Source organism: Ochotona princeps, chromosome 26 (genome assembly GCF_030435755.1).
Source record: "Ochotona princeps isolate mOchPri1 chromosome 26, mOchPri1.hap1, whole genome shotgun sequence".
In the NCBI taxonomy this organism is placed as follows: Eukaryota; Metazoa; Chordata; class Mammalia; order Lagomorpha; family Ochotonidae; genus Ochotona; species Ochotona princeps.
Window position 1 is genome coordinate 6,561,493 of NC_080857.1, and position 24,906 is coordinate 6,586,398.

The 24,906-nt window shown below is 40.3% G+C and overlaps 1 protein-coding gene across 9 annotated transcripts in view; it reads right to left on the reverse strand.

The window, feature by feature from the left end:
* UNC79 (unc-79 homolog, NALCN channel complex subunit) overlaps positions 1–24,906 on the reverse strand; it is a 261,393-nt gene that overhangs the window by 166,890 nt on the left and 69,597 nt on the right. For 5 of the 9 annotated variants that reach the window (XM_058655399.1, XM_058655396.1, XM_058655401.1 and 2 more), the window contains exons 2-4: positions 16,131–16,251; positions 10,230–10,534; positions 7,111–7,281 (exon numbers count right to left, since the gene is read on the reverse strand). In XM_058655399.1, coding sequence (XP_058511382.1) covers positions 7,111–7,281; positions 10,230–10,476 — 418 coding nt within the window. In that variant the 5' untranslated portion in view covers positions 10,477–10,534; positions 16,131–16,251. Of the gene's footprint in view, positions 1–7,110; positions 7,282–10,229; positions 10,535–16,130; positions 16,252–24,906 lie in introns of those variants that run through there. The other 4 variants (XM_058655404.1, XM_058655402.1, XM_058655403.1 and 1 more) reach the window with 2 other exon arrangements.

Here is a 24,906-nt window from a genome sequence, read left to right on the forward strand (position 1 = left end):
ATCAATAAAATTTTTGCTACATACAAAGTAGAAGAGACAAAGAAAACTTAACATGATTTTATATATGTATATATTTTTTTTTACATAAAGGACTTTGAGTAGAAGCAGCAGCCTTTTACAACAGCGTAACTGGGATGAACAAAGAACAAGACAGATACATTAGGAATTTCCATTTACCTGAGTTTGCTTTTGTCAACAGTTACGTCTGGGCTGTTGCTAACCAAACAAGCACGGGTATTCAGGAAAACAAATTAATTTGGTTATAATAATAGACAGAGGTATAAATAATTACGTTAACAATGTGGAGATCAATTCACTGCTCTCTGCTGCTAATGTTGATTAATCAAATATGATTAAGTAAATAAATAAACAACTCGAAGCAAAACTCTCCAGAACAAGATGAAGTTACTCTTACACTCCAGCCGGGGCGTTTGCTCAAATTCTACTTCTTGGGTATACATATCTAGGGATTCCAGCTCCATAAGGCTAGAAATCAGGAAATTACATGTTTCATTAACAAGCACACCAGGTGATTATGATGCACACTGGGCCTGGACCTCTATTTGAGATGTATCATTAGCAGGATGAGAAATAAGAAAGGAAGCACCCAGTAAGGTGTCCAGGGACAAAAGGGACAACTGCCAAGTCCCTTGTACCCTTTGCTTAAAAAAATAAATAAAAAAGAAAGTCTGGTCTTGCATGCAGTGAAGAAAGAAAAGAATATAGATATATACGTATGTATTCATACAGTATGCTTTCTTGGTAGAACAAGTGTTTCACCTTTGTTTAAATCATCTTAGATTTTTTTAAATAATAAGCATTTTTTCTAACAGAAAAAGCTACCATTCGACAAGGCTGAGGGCTATTATGCCTGGAGGCCTTTAAAAATGGGAGAGTTGCCCAACTGTCTCAGATGATTTAAGCAAAGTCTGCTTGGAGAAATGCCCACATGGCTCAGCAGGTTTTGGATATCCCCACTCCCTCTCCAGAGCCCAGCTCTCCCTCACGGACAGCCAGCCAGAAAGCCGAAAGCACTCCCCTGGCTCAAAAAGCCCTAGGAAGCTGGCTCCAACACTCACAAAAACAGACGGTGCCTTGCAGTTTCTGAGCCTTCTAAGAGACTGACTAAAATCACCACAATTCTAATTTAATAAACATGCATAGGCATACATCATTTCTGGAACCTTATTTAAAAGGCATGATGTAAACAGATGTGCAGCTTGTCCTCGTGAGGATATTAAAAGGCAGCATTGTATACAATAGGAGGGAGAAAATAAGCACGTAACAAAATTTTACAAAATGTGCTGCGCTTGGGAAATAAAAAGTTTTCAGATCTACTCCCCAACTTCCCAGAACAAGCACTGTCATCATTTGCTCCTTCCATAAGCGGAATCGATACCCCGCTGTGTTCCTGCAGCTTATGGGTCCTCATGTACCACACTGATCCAAAGCAACAATGTAAATAAGTGGGAAGAGCTACCTGATGAAAGAGAGACCACATTATCTCTATGAGAGCAGCAGCATCATTGGTGGGTGGACACTTCAGTATGCGCAACTTCAGTTCATGTTCTAGGTACTTATTCATTCAGCCAGTATTCGTCATTGACTCCTACACTTAGCCCTTGTTCTTGGCCATAGGGATATAGTGTAAAGGCAGTCTTGGTCCTCATGCCCCTTACATACTAAGCTAACCATAACTATTCAAATTTAATTGAAAATTCAGCTCTTCACTCTCAGTAGACAGGTTTCAGTTCACATACTCAATAACACAGGCGACTAGTGGCTACTAGGCAGCACAGAACATCCTTACAGGAGCTCCTGACGGGAGTGGTACACCAGAGGAACTATAAAGTAAGGCAGGAGAATGACAGAAAGTGAGGCAAAGTCACTGATTTAGCTAGAAGGTCAAGGAGCACCCCATAAAATTGCTGTCCTTTAATCCAGCATTTAAAGGAAGTAAGGAAGCCAACCAGGTGACCATTTGGAAACAGGACCTCTAAGACAGAGGGGAAAGCACAGAACAAAAACTCAATTTTTTGATGAAAGTGCAGAGTGACCCAAGGAGAGTTAGTGATAAAAGGAGTCAGGCAGGGGTCAGATCCCAAAGAGCTGTGTGGAGCAAGCAGGGACACTGAATTGGGATATAGGGAGAACAGCTAGATGGTTTTGATGAGGAAGGTGACATGATCTGATAGACTTGTCTTGCCGGCAGAGAGTAGCGGCTGTTTGGTGGCGAACAGGCAGCAGGAGGACTGTAAGGGGAAGCAGTACAGACCAGGCCAGAGACGAGAAGGCGCAGGGCACACCCGCATTTGCATATGCTGAAATGAAGCCCACCAGCTCCCACTTCTCCAACACATACAAGCAAAGGAATCTGCTGGGGCGAAGAAACACAAGCTGCTGCCAGCTGTGCACTACGACAGAAGCACTTCTAGTGTTTTGCCAGCCTGCACCACAAGACGGCATTCCCTGGACCCACAAGTCTCTCCTCTCTTCAGGCTTCAGTTTGTACGAACAGAGGTCAGTGTTCCCTGAGACAAGGTTTCTGCATAAGACAGCCATCCCCTCCCCAGAGCCTATCAGTTAAACATCATTGGTGTTTAACTGAGAAGTGTAAGACAACATGATCCCGAAGTGGTTGTGTGGTTCAAACATTTGCAGATCAGTAGGTTAACGAAAAGTCAGAGACGGGATGCCTACCAACCCTTCAGAAGTGTGCTGTGAGGTTGTAGGAGCTCAAAACCGGCCATAACAGTTACAGTTACTTACACAGCAACCTCTAGGGGAAAAGAGTTCCAAGCCCCAGACGATGACTTCTTACCTCAAGCAACATTTAAGTTTTAAGATAACATGAAGATTTCGGCGGAATACTGGAAGTCATTGCAACATGATCTGTTATACCTATGATTCAACCACACATTGGTTCTGTTGTACTCTTGTGGGATGACACACAAAGGTCACTCCAAATATTATCTCATTTTTCCAATTTTCCCAGCAGGGAAATTGGGATTATTCACCACTTGACAACTAAGGAAACTCAAGTGTGATAAGGGTAAGAGATTGGCCAAGAATCAAAGGACTGCAATTCATTTCTTCTAGATCCCTATGCTAAAACAGTCCCCATGCTTCAACAATAAAGCTCTTAAGGAGAACATGACCTGCCTTATTTTTTTTTTAAATTGTCAGTAAAAAAGAGTGTGCATATATTAAACATTATTAGTTAAATATCATCAATATCTTGTATTCTTGCTGCCTTTTTCCACATATTATTATTCAGTTGAAAAATCGTAAGAATATAACACACATTATCTTTGGTGGTAGTAACTGAACAAAAAACAACAACTCCATGCTTAAAATCTGAAACCAGATAATCAGTTAAAATCATCCAGTTATTGTTAAATCAATGCAAAGATCTAAATGAGTCTTTACTTCTCCTGTGGGTAAATTTTTGAAAAAATTTAACTTGTTAAAGAAAAAAGATGAAAAGTCACAGTCCAAGATACAAGGATATGATAGAAGAACCTTGTATGTCATTGCTCATCTTTATTTGTTTGTTAATTTTCATTTATTTGAGAATCAGAGATAGGGAGAGAGAGTTCCTACCTGCTGGTTCACTCTCCCAAATGCCCACAGAGCTGGGGCTTGGCTGGAGCCAGAGCTGGCAGCCACACATCCCATCTGAGTCTCCCATGTTGGTGACAGGAATCGCTAAGTTCAGCCACCACCTGCCGCCTCCCAGGAAGCTGGACTCAGGTGCCAGAGATCAAAGCCACTTTAAGTTGGGAGACGGGCATTTGATCAGATGCCTTCATTCTCTAGGCTAGACGGCTATCCCATTTGGGTCTAGTTTTATCTTTAAAGTAGACTCTACACCAACCAGGGTTCTCCTGGAATTGTCCTTCTGTCTTTTCTGCCAGGGTCGCATCTTCACCACAGCCATGTTTCAGCTCAAACCTTAAATTACAGATCCTTTTACTGGAAAAAAGGTTTCCATGGTGACATGCAAATAACTCTGCCAATCTTTACTAACTCCCATAATATATTTTTCATAAACAAAGCATACTGCACACACTTAGAAGGAAAAGCAGTGTGTTTTATTTATGGAGGAGTTAAAAAGAAAAGGTTATGTGAGAGGAAAATTTTGTATTAAATAGGTTGAGGTTTGCTCTGAAAAACCTCAAAAAGAGCTATTTCAACATAAAAGTAGTATGTTTGATTTTTTGACAAAGATGGCATCTGATACACCTGAAGGAGCTACCATATATCCTTAAGTCCATTTCCAAAAGTTCAGAACTTTAACTTGGAGGTCCTTGGTTAAGGACTCATTGAAAACTGTGCGCTGTACACTTAATGTTAGGCACACCACATCAAAACGACAAAAGCTGTTTCGTGTTACAGACTTCATCAAGCACTTAGAATATGCAACATCCTTCATTCTAAGTCCCAAAACAAACATACAGCATTCTGGAGAAGGTCCAATATTATTGTCTTATTTTGGTCAACATTTCTAGACCCTGGGGTAACTACCAAAAACAGAAATAGCAAAGATACAACAGACAGAGCCACATTCTCACAGCAACCCATATTAACAGGATTACTCTGGAAACAGAGCCTTCTTTCTCCCACGTCCCTGTAACTGCCTTGTGAAATAACAAGTCAGAAAGAAAAAACCTGAGGACTGCAATTGAATTTGGCTACCCAAACTGGCACTACAAGGTAATTTTCAATGATTTAAAGATGACAAAGACTGGCTACTAACTCCAGGGATGAGGACAACAAACAAAACAGAACAATAGGGGGAAAAAAAACAGAGCAGGAGAGTTCACATGAAGCCGACCCAAACTGAGGTAGGGAAAAATATGAGAGGTGCTCGAGAAACTCAGGTGAAGTACTATGCAAACACAATGCACAGACTTAAAATTGCATGCACTTAAAGAAACTTATCTATTATGGTTTTCTACAAACTTTGTGGATGTACTTTCACATGTGCCTCTTACATAACTAAGATCGATGTTGCTATCCTGGACTTACAAAGTCAGAAATAACCTTAGATATCGAACATTTTTTTCCAAACTACTTCTTAAAGTTTAAAAAGAAAAGGAAATACTAAAGATGAAATGTTCTGTTTACATTTTTAAACAAAAATCAAATTACTCTACCAATAAGCACCAAAATTCATGCACTTCGTAAATTCAATTTACTATTTTATTCTTTCCTCAACTCCCAAAATTCAAACATTCTTTTATCTAATTAAGTATTCTAGCATGACTACAAGGTGATACAAGGTCTGTTACGTCTACGTAGTAATTAACAATCAGGGCTCAAGGAAAAAAAAATGCCCCTGTCAGAATACTGGATCAGTCTTAAATATAACTTCAGAGGTCTGATATATGTAATGCTTCTCTCAAAATTAATAACTTCTTCCCAGGCAAGGATACAGTGACTTGGTTTTGACACAGACTCATCTGCTCTTCTTCAAAAAAAGAAAGCAACAAAAGCAGCAAGAGGCGTGGCTCTTCGGCCTCATGGTTGACATCCCGCACCGGAGGGAGATCAACTCCCACCTCTGGTCCCTGGCTCCAGCTTCCTGCTAACGTGCACCCTGGGAAGGAACACTGATGGCTCCAGGTAGCAGGGCCCTGCCATCCAGGTGGCAAATCTGAGTTCCTGGCTTCCAGCTGCGGGTTGGCATGGCCTTGGTGGCCAGCTGGGTAAGTGACCCAGTAGTTGGGGCTGCTCTCACACTCTCTGTCTTTCTGTCACCATCTCTCTGCCTCTCAAATAACTAAGTAAAATGTTCAAAAAGTAAAAAAGCTAAGATTTCTACCCTGTTTAACAGTTCACACTCATAAAATTCTAAGACAATATCTGTAAGCCAGTGTTTCTCAGTAAGCTTGCATATAATTCAAAAAGATCAAACTTTGTACCACATAAGCAGTATGATCAGTCTGCTAAGGTTTTTTTTTCAAATTGTATGTAAAATTTATGCAGATGTCAAACACTTGGCCAAGAACACATGAAGATCACAATTTTACAATGAAAATTCACCTTGATTGTAAAATAAGCAAATGAACCAGAAAGGGCGGATTTGTTGTGACAGAGCATTGTCTTTAATAAGATCTTAAGTACATAAAACTAAAATGGTGAATAATGATTGCTACGTGTTGAGTGTGACCAACAAAGGTGTTTTTATAAGACAAAAATTGAGGAATCATCTTACTTGTCCCAGTCCCATGAGATAGCTAGGACTAGTACCTTCGATTTATAGGTCAGAAACAAAATAGTTAAGTAGTCAGTGGCTCACACAGTTTATCTGTGGCTGAGCTGTGCTTTAATCTAGTCTGTTTGACTCCTAAGCCCACAATCTTCTCAGATGATCCATTGAAACAAATTAATACATAATCTGTTTCTTGAAAAAAATATTTTAGAAGGATTCTGATCATAAACACCACAACCCCGCCTTTTTTCCCTTTCTTTGTTCTCATGTCTAAAAAGCTTGCAGAATCAAGTCTATGAAAGTACAACAAAACCCACATCAGTCCCGCGTTCATAGTCCTACCTGGCACTGGACTTGCAGGCCTTAGCTTTCAAAGAATTTTCCTAAGTTTGACTCAGTTTACCATTATAACTCTCCTGGGCGGGAAATGTGATTGGTTCCTCACTCTGTACATGGAATCTCAATTACACGAGCTGCGCAACATCACACAACAATTCAGGCACAGAGCTGGGATCCGAACCCCTACACATCCTGTCCTATTAAAGGTTGCTCGCATCACACCCTAATGTCTTCAGATGTAAACGAATGTCAACCTGAGGCTAAAATGGAAAAGGAAGCCGTAACTAGAATACAGGAAATACAGGCATATTCTGTGCCTCTACATGGTCTTTCTTCCTGTTCCACAGGATCACACTATATGAAACAAGAATTCTAAGCATAATTATCTTCCATTTCTTTGACTTTCCTCATAAAATATCTGTGCTGAAATGATTCAGTTTAAAACATGTACATAGCAAGTGACCCCATGACAATCTTGAGCCTTGAACACATAAGCAATTTCCATGTATACAATTCATAAAACTCATTTCGTATTGGGTAAAGATTGAACTTACATATAGCCATTGGTAGAAAAGATGTGCTGAGATATTCAATAATATCCTTGTGCAGAAATGGAGGAAAGGTAGCTAACGTGGATATCATCGTGTAGGGCAAAGTACTTAGAATATCATCATTGAGAAAGGGTAGCAAACATGTCGTTGTATAAAAGATTGACTGTCCAAGATCTACAAAACAAAATTGAGTAATTAGTCACTGGATATTTTGTCATCAACCAAATACACTGATTTTACCCTTAAGCTTTTATGAACTGGTTTAAGTTATAAGCAACTGTTTCACCCTTCCTATTAACATTTCTGGAGCATACTGCCCAATATAGAGTGCTACATACACAGTAGTTTGCCAGTGTGACCTGATGCATGAATATGATGAGAAGTACAAATACTTATTACATGAGCTTTCCCTCAATATCTTATCAATCTTCAGCAATATCTAGCATTCATAGCACTCCTCAATTTCATAAATTTATACAGTCAAAGCAGTTCCTGGGTAAAACCGAACCTTAAACCCCTCCGGCCTTCTTATCTGCATTACGGCTTACATGAGATAACTGAGGCAAGAAGATATTAGATCTTTTGTCCTTCAGAAGCTTTAGTAAAATCAAGAGCAGGACTAGAAATAAAGCCAAGCTCTTTATGAACAAATCACAGTGGTCATCATCTGGAGTCCCAGGCAACCTCTAGGATAGTAGCAGACTCACTGTGCACCCAAGAAATGAAGCCACAGCTGTCACTATGGGTCCCGGCGCACATGATCACCAATGACCATGGACTGAGGCTCCAAGTCAACGATAACCGTCCCCTCACGCTTTTAAACGGGGATAGTAAAAATACCTACCTCACTTCATTAGAAGGAATGTTAGGAGATAAAGCGTTTAGTACAGCACATATGTGCTTCACAAATATTAGCTGCTATTATTAATAGTTACTACTATTACCTGCATAAGGAGTAAAAACAAATGGTATTCAAGACATCATAACTAGTTAGCTTCAGAATGCATTCAGACCAAATCCCACTACACTAAATGTTCATTTTCACATGGCTGGACCTTCCAAAATACAGACCATTAGCCAATATTTAACAGTCAAGACTTTGAAGCTTTTTGTGTTCATTACAACACGAAAGGATTCGGTTCTCGTTGGTTTGTGGCAGCTTGCTTTACTGCTGCTGTCTCAATTCCCAATGTTCTTTCTGATTGCCATCAGAGATAATACGCCACCTCAACAGGCACATCGCTGACAACAGAGAGCATATGGCCACTTTGCACATGGCCACGCTCAGTTTGGCCTCGAATCAGTGAAATGGACAATTCACCCATGTTTTACTGAATGACCTGAGGCTATGCACAGACACTGCCTCGGGTGCTCTGGCTGAGGCTGCAGCCTAACCACAACGCAGCAGCGCTGTAAGGGACAGAGGAGACAGAGGAGCACAAAGGAGAGCAGCCCTGCCAGCCTTTTTCCATTTAAGGCCACAGAGGTCCAGAGGCGCAAGATCTCCTGAGAGGCAGTGGGTGACCAGTGACAATTATGCTGCCGAAAGCTCAGAAATAGCGCTGTGCTGTGTGTCTAACTCTTGTACGCTGCAGTATGCAAAACAAGAGCACAACACAGGAAGCAAGGAAGAGAAAAAAAAGGAAGAGAAAAAAACAGCTTGAGGTGGAAGAGCAAACATAGAGATGATCTCTCCTGAAACTGTCACCATTTACCCAGAAATTGCAACTCTTTGGATGGACGTTTACCAAGCTGGATGTCTATTTTAATCATAGGACTCTGAAAGGCAATGAGAGCTGTCCTGACACAGTGGCTCATTCCAGGACCAGGCAGGTCCAGGCTGCATTCAGAACAAGTTGTCGCCAAGGTCACCAGCACTGCCCGGGTCACCAGCACATACGGCAAGCTCTGGCAGCCTTGCGTTCAGATGTGTCTCAATGGGTTCTGAACTGGGAGAAGACCACAGCAAAGGCAGCCAGGCTTAAGAGGGTTACAAAAGGACATAACAAGCAACGATGCAAAATTCTACACTTCGTATATGCATACAATACAAAATTATATTTAAAGAACCAGTCATCATTACTTCATTTTTATGAAAGCATATTTTTTAATCAGGAACACATCATAGTGAATCAATTATGAGTAAGCATTCTCTTAAGAGACATAGCTGTAACAAAAGCAAAATCATTACCATCAATCAATTTCCCCAAATTGCTGGTTTGTTTTTTTACAGTGAGCTTTGGTTCTCATACTTCCAGGGACTAATTCATCAGTGCTTTAAAGTCAAGACAATCAATATTTTCAAGTATACTCTCTGAAAAACATCAACTGTTGTACTGTATAATTTTCCTTATGAATCTCCCAAATACATAGTGGATAGTTCAGTAGTCAACATTGTTTTATTTTCAGTAGGCTAGAAGGATTTGGCAACTAAGAAAGACAAAGAAACTGACCCAAACACGCAGGAGAAAGGCGGAGGAGTTAAACAGAGCAGCCAGTTCTTAGGTCTGTTCGTCAGCACGCACTAATGCTGTATGCTGAGCACAGCTCCACTTTATACTGTACCAACACACTGACACAGCATTTTCCAGTAACTACTGAAAGTTAAATGTGGAAGAGGTCTCGAGCATCTCTTCTCATTTACGTTCTTAACTGGAAACAGGACAAGCTGGCCCCAGAAGGTTTCTGTGATTTGCCCCCCCCCAAACATCAGAATTCCTCAGCTCTGTTTCTTACAATTTCTGGGGTGCAATTTCTCAACATCTTGTCTCCTTCTCTCCTTCCCCCAACATAATTTCGAACAAGAGTCCCCATTGTTAAGCTGCTCGGGGGGGCAGGGGGTGGGGGAAGACAGCTTCATTTTCTGTTCTTCCTCCTTTCTCCGACACATTGTCTTTCCCTACACAGGCCCCATAGGATCACAACTACGTGACAACAAAACAGTGCAAAGTGATCGGAAGTGGGAACACTATAATCAAGTTTCAGTGCAAGAAAGGCTTTAGCCACACAAGGCTCCTTCAAGCAATTCGTTACACTAACAAGTTCCCAAGCCCCTGCTCAGCATTGTACGTTTTCACAAGCATACATGTACATCTGTGAAGGTGTCAAGGAAATGTGCTCACCGTGTTGGCCATGCTGTAGTAAAGGAACTAGATCCAGGAGAGTCACCAAAGTCACGTAGAGGCCTTGGTAGTCCAGAGAAGGGTAGTCTGACAACTGAGCATCACGACTTTGCGGGCCGCGCTCTGAGGAAGCATCTCGCAGGACGCTGTAAAGGAGGGAGCGAGTAACAGTAGGGTTGATGGAACTGACCTGCGGTCTTAGAGATGGGGTGAGTGGGAATGGCACAGGAAAAAGACACATGGTCATGGGCACTGTCAAATTGGAGGCATCTTGGTTTTCCTTCTTCCCTGTGCGGGACAAAATGCTGTTGGGGGGACAAAGAAAAAAAAGAGACAACAAAGACACAAAGAACAGCACATTACATTGAAATGACACTCTAAAACAAATAATAAAACACCAGATACAACCCACATAAGATGCAATCGCCACAGCAGCAGGGTCTACAGATCTCATAGTGGTTATGTCGCTTTGGGCTGAGAGACACCAATAACGCAAGGTTTAGATTGTGGAAGTTTCATTGCATCTCATGTGTTATCTGGTTAGTAAGGAGCAAAAATATAAAAATGCATGTTTCAGTGCCAAACCCATGTTTTACAGTTTATCAACTTAATGAAGGAGAAGTTGCCTAGAAGGAAGACAGTAGCTAGTCTCACGAGTGAGGGCTCTTAGTCTTGGTGGCAAGGAGCGTTCAAAAGAAGAGTTTTCAGCAAGACTGTCTTAATCAGGTGGACAGAAACTTGCAAAATATAGGTATGGCACTTGCAGAAACATGTTTTAGCAAAGAATAAACATGTGTGTTTATTAAGAAAGTCTTAAAAATCACATGTTTATTGCATCAAAATAATGTCTATATGTATATTATGATACTGTTTCATGACATTCTGTCAGTATCATTTGAGATAATGAAGTTTAAACAGGCATATGAATTTAGAAATAATACATATTTCTAAAATGTTAGCTAAACTACATTAGAAAAGCTATAAAAGAATATATAGTAGATGGTCCATAGCATATGTTTGCAAACTAATGATAATGGTTATTCATGTGTGTTATTTTTTTTTTAATTTTGCATGTTGGAGAGGAAACATTTTATTTTATAATACAAACAGAGGTTTATTACATGGTTACCTTCAACACTCTAAAGCCTATGCAAACTGTGCATCATACAGGGGTGTCTCACATACTATTGCTGTTACTTACGTTATTATTCAACAAATTCACTAAATACTAAAGGAAAGACCACTTTAGAAGTTGAAAAAAAGTTTAATGGGAATAAAAATAACTTCTAAAAATAAAATGGTTTTCTTTTAGCTTAATTTTAAAATAAGAACCTTTTAGTAAGAGCGATGAAGCATAAAAGGTGTTAATTTAAAAATAAAAGCAACTACTGCTTAGCCAAATGTTTAGTATTTTTTAATTATGCTATACTAGTTATCATTCAAGACCACAGCTACACATTATAATGATAATACTTTGCACTTACAAAGTGCTGTTATATAGTATGCTTATATGTTAGTCAAGATAGACAACAGTTTTATAAATGTTGCATTACATTAAAATAATGCTGTTTAACACTTAGTCTATGTGCATCAAAGATGACTAACCTCTTAGTTAATGATTTCCATCTATAGTTTTACAATGATGTGATAAACTGGTTAGTGCCAAGCATGCTGCTAGGTCAAGTTTCCATTTATTTTCATTTATTCTTAGTGCAAAATATGTTACAATGTAAAGAAAATGACTACATGCTTTTTACTTCCTATGTGCCTAATTTACCTCCATTTCCTTTGTCTTCTGTTACCCAATGTCCAAGGAAAAACAATTGATAATAAAAATAATTTCAGAACAGTTACAGAATACCTCTTAACAATAAATAAGATTTGGAATTTTTTTTACTTTTAAAAAATTGAATTTACCTCTGTGTGTGTGTGTTATGATTCAAGTTTGTAAGCTTACACTTAATAATGGAACAATACCAACATACCAGTAACCCCTGCCTGCCTATCTCTGTTATAAACGCCATCAAGTTTTTCATCAGACTTAATACACTTCTCATATACTTCACCTACTTTTAATGTATCGTTAATAAGCCCAGTCACCATAAAATCTGTTTTAATCCTGAGGGATTCTATCACACTGAAGATTCCTTTTGAATTATAATGGATATAAGTGAGACAAACTATTTCCCAAACTCAGTCCTGCATTCACCTACTGACAGCATCTTTTCAAAATTACAAGATGTGGATCCTACCAAAACGGTTTAGGAAGAACCATATTTTGCCTTAGTGAATAAAACTGCTCCATTTTATAAAGGAGCGCTAGCCTTTAAGTGAATCTCGATGCTCTGCTCAGAATTCTCCTTGGTGGGGGAAACACTACACAGTATTCCTACAAAGATACTTTAGTGTTTTTCCAAGTTTGCTGTAACTTAACAAACACTAATCAAATAAAATTTGGAGGCTCTGCTTTGATACTTTGTCTTCCTATCTCTGAGGGGGGTCCTAACTGACAGCAACAACAGCTTCATTGCATGCAGGGAGGGCAATGTGGCTGCAGCAAAACAGCACAACTCCTCTCTCTCTTTCTAACACTGGATTTAATAAGTAGGTGAGGTTGAAGAAAGAAAAATGGCTGAAAATGAGTAATCCATGAAACCAGTTTTAAATCACCATTCATGTCTCAATGTAATAAAATGTTTTCACTTGTGAAAAAAACTCAAGAAGGGCTAATGAATAAATGTACAATGCATTGTGATCTTATGATGTTTTGTGAAATTTAATCAGAAAAAAACCCTTATTTCCCCAACCAAACTATCTAACTTGGGAATAATAAACCATCTGAATTTCTTTACTGGAGGTCTTTAGACCCAACCAGAAAAGCATTACAGGAATGCCCTGCTCAGAAGAGTTCGACTCAGCTGCCAAATTTTCACCTTTCCTATTCCCTCATGACAGCTCCCGTATGGAGTGTGGCCTTCCAGCAATAAGGTAGGGCAGGAAGAAGAACTCCGTGGGTGTGGGAAACATGACAAATCGTCCTGAGATATTTATAGCACAGGAAATTAATGTGTCAGATAAACTTTTTGATGATTATTAATTTTTGACATTGGACTTGAATCTGTGTGAAAAAATTCACTTAACAATGCTATGATTTGAGGTTACTCAATGGACTTCAGGTGAAATGAAGGAGATGTATGTGTGCCTGTGGTCTTCTTAATCAGTTACAAAGTACTATCCCACTAAGCTCATTTGAAATCTTTATTACTAAAGAGCAGCAAGCAACATTCCCCAAATGTACTGCTCTTCTAAAAAGTATCTGATAATGCTAGCCGCACCAATAGTACCAGGAGAGAGATGTGAAGAATTCCAGAAGAATGTTTTGACATAGGAAGAGAGGGATCGTGTAAATGTTCTGCCAAGGAAAACGGAAGATCCTGAACAGAGAAAAGTTTAAAAAAGCAACTATATTTCAAAGTTTTATGTAAACTGTATGTCCAAGCTTAAATACCTACTAAATTAAAATTAGTATAACTCAGCACTCAGATGGAATGACCAAGGACTCTCAGTCATTGCTAGATCCCATAGATCTCCAATGAATAAAAACTTAAGCAAAAGTCAATTAAATTGAACATCTATTTAGTCCTTTGTAAAGGCCCAAGATGGTAGCAAGTTCAAGGGCCAGCAAGCCAAATACCACATGGACAAGAAAGACAGAAAAAGCAAAGTATTCAGCCTGGAGGTTGAAAGTTTAAACAGGAATGTCTGCCCCATGGCACGTTACACTTCTCAGTATTTTCTTTCTTACCCCCATTTCATGTGTGTTCTATGCAATCTGTCAACACTGACCTACTATGCACAGCTGATTGCTGAGTGGAGATGGAGCTGAACACCCGGAACATGAAACGCTGTCAGCAGCTTGATTTAACTCCCAAACACGTGGCAAACCTTGGCACTGAGAATGCTCTTACTCTCGAGGACAGCCAAAACTACTCTAACTATTCAAATGGATATTGAAATTCTCAAAGGCAAAACTCTGGCTTCACTGAAAGACACACCTTTGTGATGGACGGGGATAGTAAGAAGAAGCAGGAGACCACAATTACTGAGAGCATCAGATGCAGATCAGGACCAGCTGGATCAAATCCTGGTTCTTACACATATTCCAGGAATATACGTAGTACAAATAAGCTGCCTTTGAGCAGCTTACTTAACCACTCTGTGACTTACTTTCATTATCTATCAAATGGGCACTGCAAAACACTGGTCTTAGATATTTCGAGAATTTAAATGAGATGGCCTGCTTAAAGTGCCTGAAACAGTGCTTGGCACATCTAATTACTATTAGTGTACACACTGTTGCTATAATAACAATGTCTAACTCTACTGTGACCAGAAGTAGTCACTGTCAGTGTTGCCTCCCTTTGAAAATAGACCCAGCTCAATTGCAGACTCTTCTTCAATAAACCTCTTGAATATACTACCTTAATGCCAGCATCCTGCTGTCATCCGTAATCATCTCCTACTTAATCTATTGCTCAAGGAAATGGAATGCTTATGTCTTGCCATCATGACTTCAGGGTCCTAAATCCCTTACCTTTTGCTATAATTATTACTAAGATCTCAATTCCAACAAGGCTGTCACAATTTAGAATCTGCAAATAGATTCCTAATGGTTCCTTCCTTGGAACCACTCAGAATTGCGGATAAGAAAAGCACTTCCCTTAGAGAAACCTGACTTCAACAACAAGAGAGGAACTCAAGAGGAGAGAATGAGATGCTTTGGCTCACAAATGTATCTGATTCCTATCATGAAAATTGGGCTAATTATTCCACTGCAGTTTGAAACGAAATAAAATGTTCTGTAACAAGGCCTGAGCAAGAACGGAATCTAGGGAGCTGACCAACAGACTCCCTTCAGTGCAGAAGAAGGGTCCTAAAGAACTCTGAAGAAGCAAAGCTAATCTGAAGGACAGAGCAAGCGGGTAAGATGGGAGATGAACAGAGCAGTCAGCAACTCGATCGCCTGACACTTCCCCTCGATCACAGCATTTGCTGGCAACTCCAGTACCTCCAAATCTGTGCTCTTCTAATACCAATCTGGCAAAACTTCGCTGCTAGAGAGCCAAGGAAAGAACCGGAGCAAGTCAATTTATGGGCTTCCAGATGCACAGCTGAAGAGAGAAGATCATGGGAATGGAAGAAATCAGGCTGGGAATTTCGCAGAAAGTGAAGGGTCCTTCTGACTCCTTCAAGGTGATGATCTCCCAAAGCAAACCAGGTCTTTACTTGAAAGGCTTATCTTGGCTCGCTTCTCCTAATGAGAAGTATGAAGCAGATGGGGCTTTTCTGGCTCCCCTTACAGTGGAAGAAAAGAATAATATCAAGAAATGCTGTGTTTTTGTTTCCTTTGTCTTCAGCAGAATTTCAACATCAACTGTAAGGCATGTTGAACTCTTGATATGTTATGCAGCTTAAAAACAATGACGACTATTTTAAATCACACTTGGGGAAATACGAAATACCAGTGATGAGCTTCAGGGCCGTCTAATTCTGATTTTATTTTAGACCCCAAGTGTTTCCTAGTCGTGATTTTAAGCAACAGAGGTTCTTTGAATCCTATGCTGTTTCAATGCCCAATACAGAACTTTCATCATTTTACAGATCTCTTGATTGAAAAGAAGTTGGGAGGATAAAAGCAGCCACTGGCCGTGCGACTCAGTTTTTCCCATGGGAACTGGGGTCTGATCTGTTCTCTATACCCAGGGAACCTCAGTCACACTCTTCTGGCAGAGCACTTGAAAATGTAAAGCCCTTCAAATCTTCAATAAAAATTTAGGTCCCAATAAATCCAGCAGTACTACCTACTAATTCTCTCAAAGCAGAGGATAGTTTAAAGCTTACCTTAACAAGGTTTGAGAAAAGTATTTCAGCGTGTTTGCGATATCTGTTCCAGATGGGACAGGGTAAATGTTGTGAAGAACTCGGTTATGGTATTCTTGTAGGTACCGAATCTTGGAAGCAACTAGATAAAAGCAAACAAAAAAAAAGGAGAAGAAAGAAAAAGAAGAGTCATTTTGTAATATGTATTAAGTATACCATCATCTTTTCCTTTCATGATTACATATAAGAATTTAAACAGTATTTAAAAGAATATATGCAAACTGTCACTGAGAGGTCACCATAAAAACAATGACAAAGAATCTTACACTTCTTATAATTAATTATATTCAACACACAAAAGTATTTTTAGTTACCTGGATTAATATTCTGTTCACAAAATTATCCATTATATTTTTATCACTAAGAAAAGCAGCAATATGAATTCTTTTCTAATCATTCCTAATAGTTTTATTAACAAAATAATAGTAGATAGAGATCTCGGCCACCAGAGAATTCTATTCAATGTTGCTTGGCTGAAGTTGAAAGGAAAAACTCTAAGGTCTTTGGACAATAACACTCGGGGAACAAAAACGTTAAAAATTAGGAGAGCTCCCTGCACAACGGCATCCATTGAGATCGTATTTTTAACATGTGATTTGGACATGTATTTGGTTAAGGCTGGAACAATGGGAACACGTGCAGAGTGGATTAATTGGGTGAGTATAAAGTAAGACTGCAACGATTGTTTAATAATAAAAATACATAAACGTCACATTTTGTTTCCCAAAGACTTGTAAATTGGGAGACTAGCAGCTTTCTGAGCTTTCCTGCCCAGACAGTCTCAGGATTCAGGAGGGGCTATGCAGGCTCATTTACCCTCCTAGACCTACCTGGAGTTCCAGCATTGTCCACACTCCTGACCTGACCTTTGACCTGGCTGTAGTGAATGGCCCAGTTCTAGTCATTCCTCTTTGCAAATCCCAAGGAGCCATGATGATCAACGGCTTTCTGGTCTCCTCTTCACTGTCCATTTCTCCTTTCAATCTTTAAGGCTACCAAGGGAGCCTTGTGGGTGGAATAGCTCACTGTCAGCAGTTAACAGAAGACATATCAAGCCCCAGAGAAGCAAAATTTGTTCCCCATCGCACATGGAAATAAGCTCTTGGATGCATTCTAATCGAAACGCTAGCATAAACAACTTAAAGAAAGCCAAAATGTTTTCTGAGAAATGTGGATACAGAATCATAGGACAGCAAAATGTCAGAACTGGAAGGACGTTCCAGGTGGTTTCCCACAACCACTTCATTTCACAGATGGTGGAAGGCGGGCAATGAGACACCCAGAGGATCAGCAGCTAGGCCACACTAGCATTTAGACTCCTGACTCCCAATCCAGGACTCTTTCCACTATGACAAACTCTAGGCATGACTCTGAAATGAAGTCAACATACAGATAACAAATGTTCATTACGTGACATCAAAGCAAACCTCTATATCCTAAATGTACAAAAATACATTTACCAGCTCTGCCTTTTCTTCCACCTCCACTATTTCCACAACAGTTAGCACTGTTTCCAACGAAGTAAGTTTAGATGCAGAAAGTAAAAACTTGAATTTATACAGCAAATTAGCACCATAGAAAGCAAAAAGTTCATACCCATTGTCTCAATTAACCTTTTTAGTGTGGGAAGAAACTTTTCCAGAGATAAAATACAAGAGGGAGACACTTGAAGCTATCTCAATTACATCATCAATAAAAATCCATTTCTCCACGTTTTGAATCTGCCATTTGTCGTCTTTGTAAAATCACACGGGGAGCCTCACACTGATACGTAAGTCCAGGTTCAAAACCTCTGAGGCCTTGGCAAGGCCGGCGTGTGTGTTCTGTCCCCCTTTATCACAGGAATGCTTTGCTACTGTGACCTTCCTCACGCTTCAGTATTCAGCAGGCTCCTGCAGAGTATTTCAAGAATACCATTAATCACTCCACCACCTAAAAAAATGAGTTGATGATAGTGCAGGGTGTGGACAATAAGCTCAAATAAAGAGCTTAAAAAAATCCCCGCCACTTTGGCTTGCTGATAATTTAGCAGCTATAAAGCCGTCACTATGTAACGACTGCAAGCATCCACAAACGTTTGTGAAATGGACACATGTGCTTTTTCTAGCGTCTTTGTTTAAAATGCAGCAACAGCTCCTCTCAATGGGTATCCCAACACGCCTGAGAAAACAGAGGCTAAAGTCATTTCCTTCTTTGAAATCAGTCAATATTTTACAAAAGTCACATTGCGTTGTCTTTGTTTACTTACCTGATTTTTTTCTATACCAAGTTGTACATTTCTTGAAGGCAGAAAATTATGTCTTACTCATGTTTCTATTCCAAGCCTAATTCACTTTCTGGCACTTAGGTACTAGACATTTGCACAGGGCTAAATGAACAAATGAATTAATACTTTAATAATAACACTTGTCACTTGATTATACATTGGAATACACACATATATATGTACAATAGATTGTGGAATCTATTGATCCCTAATGCTAGACACTTAGTAGGCACTCAATATATTGTGGATGACTGAAAATGAAACAAAAGGAGGAAAGATGGGGGAAAAGAGAGAAAGAGGAAGAAAGTGGTGAGCAATCATGAAGACAAGTTATGAAATCAGTTTGGGAAAAATGTTTAAATTTCATTTGTGCATTCATGAATATACCAAGTCTTAGCAGCCATGGTATTAACTTTTACATTTCAACTATGTGGGGAAAACCAAAAAATGTTTGCAACCATGCTGAAATCATGAAAAAAAACTATTTTTATTTCAACCATGCACAAGTAAACGGGCCATTCAGATGGTTAAGCAGTCTGTAGAAGAACCCAGCAGCTTCGTCATTTCACACAGGTCTTGAGTTCTACTGTACACAAGCATCTGCCTATGGCCACAGGGACTCAGATAAACTGGTTAGGATGGACACGGAAAAATGGCCAGAGAAAGAGCCAACCTGAGAGGTCCCATGGGCCACATTTCTCTAGGCAGCTCTTTCTTGCACTCTCTTCAATTCCAGTTACTGCCCTTCAACGTTTCCCCCATACCCACCACACCTTTGCTTAGACTTTACGAAGCCATCTAAAGTCAACTATTGAAACCATAACTTCAAAATGTGAAAATGTGACTGTATTTGGAGAGAACGCCTTTTGAAAAGGGACTGTGTTAAAAGGAGGCAATTTCAGTGGTGTGCCCTTAATCCAATCTGACTGGCGTCCTTACGAGGAGAGATGAGGACACGGGAGACACCAGCACAGCAGGAGCGCGGAGTGAAGGCTGTGTGAGGACACACGAGCCGGCGGCCATCTGCAAGCCAGGGAGAGAGGTGTCAGGTGCAGCCAGACCTGCCAACACCTCGCTCTTATACTCGGAGCCTTCAGAACTCAGGAAATCAGAAGCAGCACAGTCTCCAGCACTTGGACGGCAGCCTGAGCAAACCAAACCTCACGGAGGAAATCTTGCAAATCAGAGTGGGGCATAAGCTCCAAAATCAGGCAGTGAAGCCCTCTCCTTCGCCAGCGAACACCGATTTCCTCATCTGTAAAGTGGGGGTAATTGTGAGAGGGGCTTCATAAGGTTCTGGGAAATCGGAATGAAGAGATCTTAGGTTTATTTTGGAGCAAAAAAAAAAAAAAAGTTGTTTTTTTTAAAACTTACACACAGTTGTTTTACAATATACATTTCCCATGGCCTTTTGAAGACACCCCCATAGATCACCTTCATAGGGTTATTGTGAGTAATAAATATTTATTGTACAAACCACTTATCATGGTACCTAGTACAAAGGTACTTCAAAAAGTCTATAGGGGATGAGGGTATTGGCTCAACTAGCTAATCCTTCATCTCCAAGCACTACATCCCATATGGGCGCTGGTTCGTATCCTGACTGCACCACTTCTTGTCCAGCTTCCTGCTTGTGTCTTGGGAAAGCAGTAGAGGATGGTCCAAAGGCTTGGGACTCTGCACCCATGTAGGAGACACAGAGGAAGCTCCTGGCTTTGGATCAGCTCAGCTCAGGCCATAGTGACTACTTGAGGAGTGAATCAGAGGACTGAAGATCTTCCTCTCTGTCCTTCCTTCCCCCTGCAAAATCTGTCTTTCCAATAAAAGTAAATTTTAAAAACTTTCTTTAAAAGATACATGTATTCTAGTATAAAAACACCTTTTGAAATCTATGCAATTGTTTTCATGCTATGCATTCTCCCAGAGCTCCTGGGCTTCTCTGCTGGAATGCATTCCTCTCTAGGTGCCTTGCCTCCCCTCCATCACTTCATGTTTAAATGTTGAAATTCATCAGGGTTCAGCCTTAGGCCCCCTGTTCTTCTCTCTCAATATCTTCTCTGAGGGCAACCCCATCCATGTTCAGAGCTACCAGTACTCTCCACAGCCAACTCGTCTTAACTGCCAATCTCCATCCTGCATCCATTTTCAGGGCTACCAGTACTATCTACAGGTAAACTCAACTGTGTATCTCCATCTGTAACGGCTATCTCCTTTGAATAACAGGCTTCCTCTACCCAGCATCAGCAGTTAGCAATCATATAGATATCTCAAATTACACAGGTCCCAGAGTGAACCCTTATCTCCCCCCATCCCCAAAAGATGCCTACTCCTTCACCTGAGCGATCAACAAGTCATTCAGGCAGACTGCTTTGAAAGTCAGCCCTGGCGGCCCCATTCCCGCCTCCTCATTCCCCTAATCCAACCCACTGCTGAGCCCTGTCACTGACTCCTCTCAATGCTAACACCCAACATCTCCAAACTGTCTGCTGCTGTGCATTTTCAGAGCCAGCATTCCAGCTCATCACCTCCTGGCCAGCTCGAACAGCCTCCGAGTTCATCTTCCAGATTCTGTCTTGTTTATCTCCAGCTCCCTTAACATTATAGACAGCTTCATGTAATCCCTACTTAAAATCCTTCCATGCTAACCCACTGCCTCAGAATCAAATCCAGAATCCTGGCCAGAGCACACAGGGTCTCTGTCCGTTAGCCAAAAGGACAATAGACATCTGGCTCTCGCCCAACTTGTCTGCATTCACAAAGCCATCTTCTGCAGGAGACCTTCAGGTATGCTTGTCCTTCCTGGAGGGTTATCCCTCTGTGTTTTGTCTAACTCCTGCTTATGCAATGCTGACTTACAATGTCACTTCCTTATAAAAGTCTTTGTTGACTTTCCTGTCTGAATTCATTCTCTGGTCTCTGCCAGTCCTGCACTCTGACCTAATGCCGGATTCTCATTTCTCCTTCACAGTTTGGCATTTCATACAAGCATCCCTCGTTATTCATGGAGGATCGTTGGCCAGGAACCTCAGAGAATACCAAAATCCAAGAATGCTCAAGTCCTTTCCACAAAATGGCATAGCATTTTGCACATTATATATTTATATAAAATCTTATATACTCTAAACTACCTTTAAATTATTAACTTACTTGCAATATCTATCACAATGTAAATGCTATGTAAAATAGTTACCATACTGTCTTGCTTAAAGAAAAATGACAAGAAAAAAATCTGTATGTGTTCAGGAATGATGCAACCATCATGTGCCCGACAACATGTCAGATGATCCATGGTTGGTTGATTCCAATAATGCAAAACCCGTAGGTACTGCAGTCTCTATTTACATAGAAACAGAGTATATACCAAGAAACATGAATAAACATTCACTGCTATTACATCATGTAGCCTGAAGCTACATACATTACTTCTAATCCTTACAATCACCTTGTAAGATGGTTATTACCAAGAAATCCAAGCTCAAAAACACCAAGTCACTTATCTCAAGCATTGAAGTTACAAATGATACGACTGTATGTCATGCTTTGCCAGCATACCCCATTGTTCTCTAATGATGCGTACTGATTTGATAATATTAATTGTTTGAATAAAGAAATAGTAATATTTCCCCTAATCATTTAGGCTGTTTCTGATATTTCATTAGGCACCATTGTGGTGAACACTTGAAATGTCAGACTAAATCCTCTGTTCTTTTCTTAAAAATATTCCTCTTCACCCTGCAAGGCCCAACTTAAAAGTCACCTCCTTCCGAAAGTCAGCTGATGGACCCCGTCATTCTGCTCTCTCTCTTTTCCGACTACCCAGAGCACACCTTACTTATCTGCCTCCAAAACTGTGTCACTTCATTACATAAATATGTCACTGATTATAAACTATTCTGGCTATTTCTAAATTAGTTTCGTGTCTGTAAATCTAGTTTCCTTAAAAACAAGCTAAGGTCCTTGAGGACAGAACCACCTTATCTTCCATTTGTAGCACCCTTAGAACTGCTGATAACACCAGCTACACAACAGATGGTCACTAGTGGCATGGTGGTTGAAATGAATTAAAAGTCTAAATGCCAACTCTCTTATTTCCTATGCTAGTCTTTAAATACATTTTTTAAAATTCCAATTTCATAGCTGATTTTTCAGGTACAATTTACTTGGTTCAATGTAAATAATGCAGATCTGTATTTCAAGGTTCATTTCCTTCCTTATCTCATTTCAGTAAAACGCAAAACATTCATTTCACTAGATACATAGTCTCAAGGCTGGCTTTTTTTAAAAAATAGACGCTTTATTATAATTTGCAGTGCTTGTTTTTTGCCTTCCAGAGTGGCCACTCTGATTCTGTTTGTCATGACCTAGACTCCAACCGGCTGGGTAGGTGTCACGGAGTTACCACACCACCTATAGACAGCCTGGCTGGAGTGTGAGTTCCCACCTACAGCTACGTGCAACCTCAACAAATCATTTAATATCTCTGCACCTCAGGGGTTCTTGTTTGTTCTGTTCTATTCTGTTTTTGCCTAATAAGAAATTAAAGCAATACTTCCCCCACATTCTTTGCAAACCTTGTTTGCTAAATTATAAATGTAACAGTGTACATCCTAATTCTCTTATTTTTCTTTTGGCCTTTTCTTTCACTACATGAAGCCTAAAACAAAATTGCTGTCATTACCGCCTTTTAAACTATTCACCTTGTTTCATTCTAGCTTTTCACTGAGAAATAGCAGGCATAAAGAAAGACTGTTTGGGCATAGTTCACAAAGTTATCATAACAATGTTTAAGTAAAAATTATGCCTGACACTTTCAAAGTTTCTTTTCTGGTTGTAGGGATCGGTAAGGCACCAGACATCCTTCTTAATACCACTACAAATCCTTTCTAGTGAATCATAGCTTATTTCACCAATCATCTGTTAGTGAGGTCTGGGGGTACTTTCCATTGTTCCATTCAACATTTCAAAGGATAGCCTCGTAAATATTTTTAGTTACTTCCTTAGAATCAAGTTTTCATCACGAAATTGCTGGATCCATTTTTGTGCCCTTTGTCTCCAACAACGACTACTTCTGGGTTCTATTTGTTCTATTTATAAATCATCCGGCAGATCTACTCTCATCCATCCACCCGGATAAAACCTCAATTGAAGTTTGCTCAATCTCTTTCCTAGATTAACTGATGTGACAGCAAGACTCTGTTCTCTTTTGATCCCTTTCCCTGTGGCACCCAGGGTAATCTTTCTAAAACTTTCTCGTCTTCCACTGGCTAAAATCTAAACAATCGCCTAAGTACATCGGGCTCAGCATGAACAGCTCCCTGCTCACCTGCCAGAGTGCATCTTCAGCTTCTTTTTTGTGTGCCACACTTTGGCCATACTAATACAAGAACACAAGCTGTGCCTCTCAGCCTGGCCAACTCAGGATTCTTAAGCTCAGCTGCCACCTCTGCCCTGGTAGACAGTGAACCTTCACCCCAATAAGCTACGTGAGAAGCAGCGACTCCACATTTTTGCAGCACCCAGTGCTTCCCCCTCATGACACTAACTACTGTGTGTTTAGTTATCAGTTCAGCCATTGGACTGTCAGAGCTTGAGATCATGAACTGCCTCTTTTATGTTTGTTTCCACTGCATCTATGAAGTGTCTGGTCCTACATAAATGTTTGTTGGATGGTTGGATGAGTCGCATGAGCCTTGATACAATGAAGCAGTTAGAATCCACATTCCTGGCATGTTCTCCTCTTGCTCTGGATCTTAGATACATCAGTAAAGGTTGCTCAGCCTCCTCTTCCTAGTGCTTGAAGGAAGAACTTCTATCACTTCCTTCCAAAAGCCCCAATTCTGCCACTACCCCTTTGGGGTATGAAACTGGCTGAAAGATGCTAAAACATGAGGATGGGACAGTTTCTTCAAGATGGCATGAGAGCGAAAATGAATTATTCCGAGAATCGGAGGAGCCCACAGAAAGCCCCGTGCCTGTAACTGTGTGAGAAACCACACATGATCCTATGGTCACACAAGCCCACGTGCCCGACTCTAACTCAGGGAGCAAAGCACAGATGAATAAACAAGCTTCCCTCTCCCGTCATGCTTGACTGACAATTAGAGCTGTGCACCTCCAGCTAGAGAGAAGTGAGACACTCTTCATAGAAGCAGACCTCGAAGAGGGACCTTCAGGGAAAACAATCTTACAAGAAGAAATAGAAAAATAAACAAAACACAAGGCTTAGCAGGGCTAGGGCTGGTCCCATTTTATTCTGTTGGCCAAGAAGCACTGGAAAGGCTAGCACTGAGGTGCTATGAGTTAAGTCATGATGCAAGAATGCCGCTTCAGAGTTCTGGTTCAAGTCGCAGCTGCTCTGCTTCCCTCCCAGCTCCCTACTAATGCACCTGGGAAAGCCGGGGAAGATGGCCCAAGTGTCACAAACATGAAAGATCCAGATGAATTTCCTGGATTCTGGTTCTGGCCTGCTAT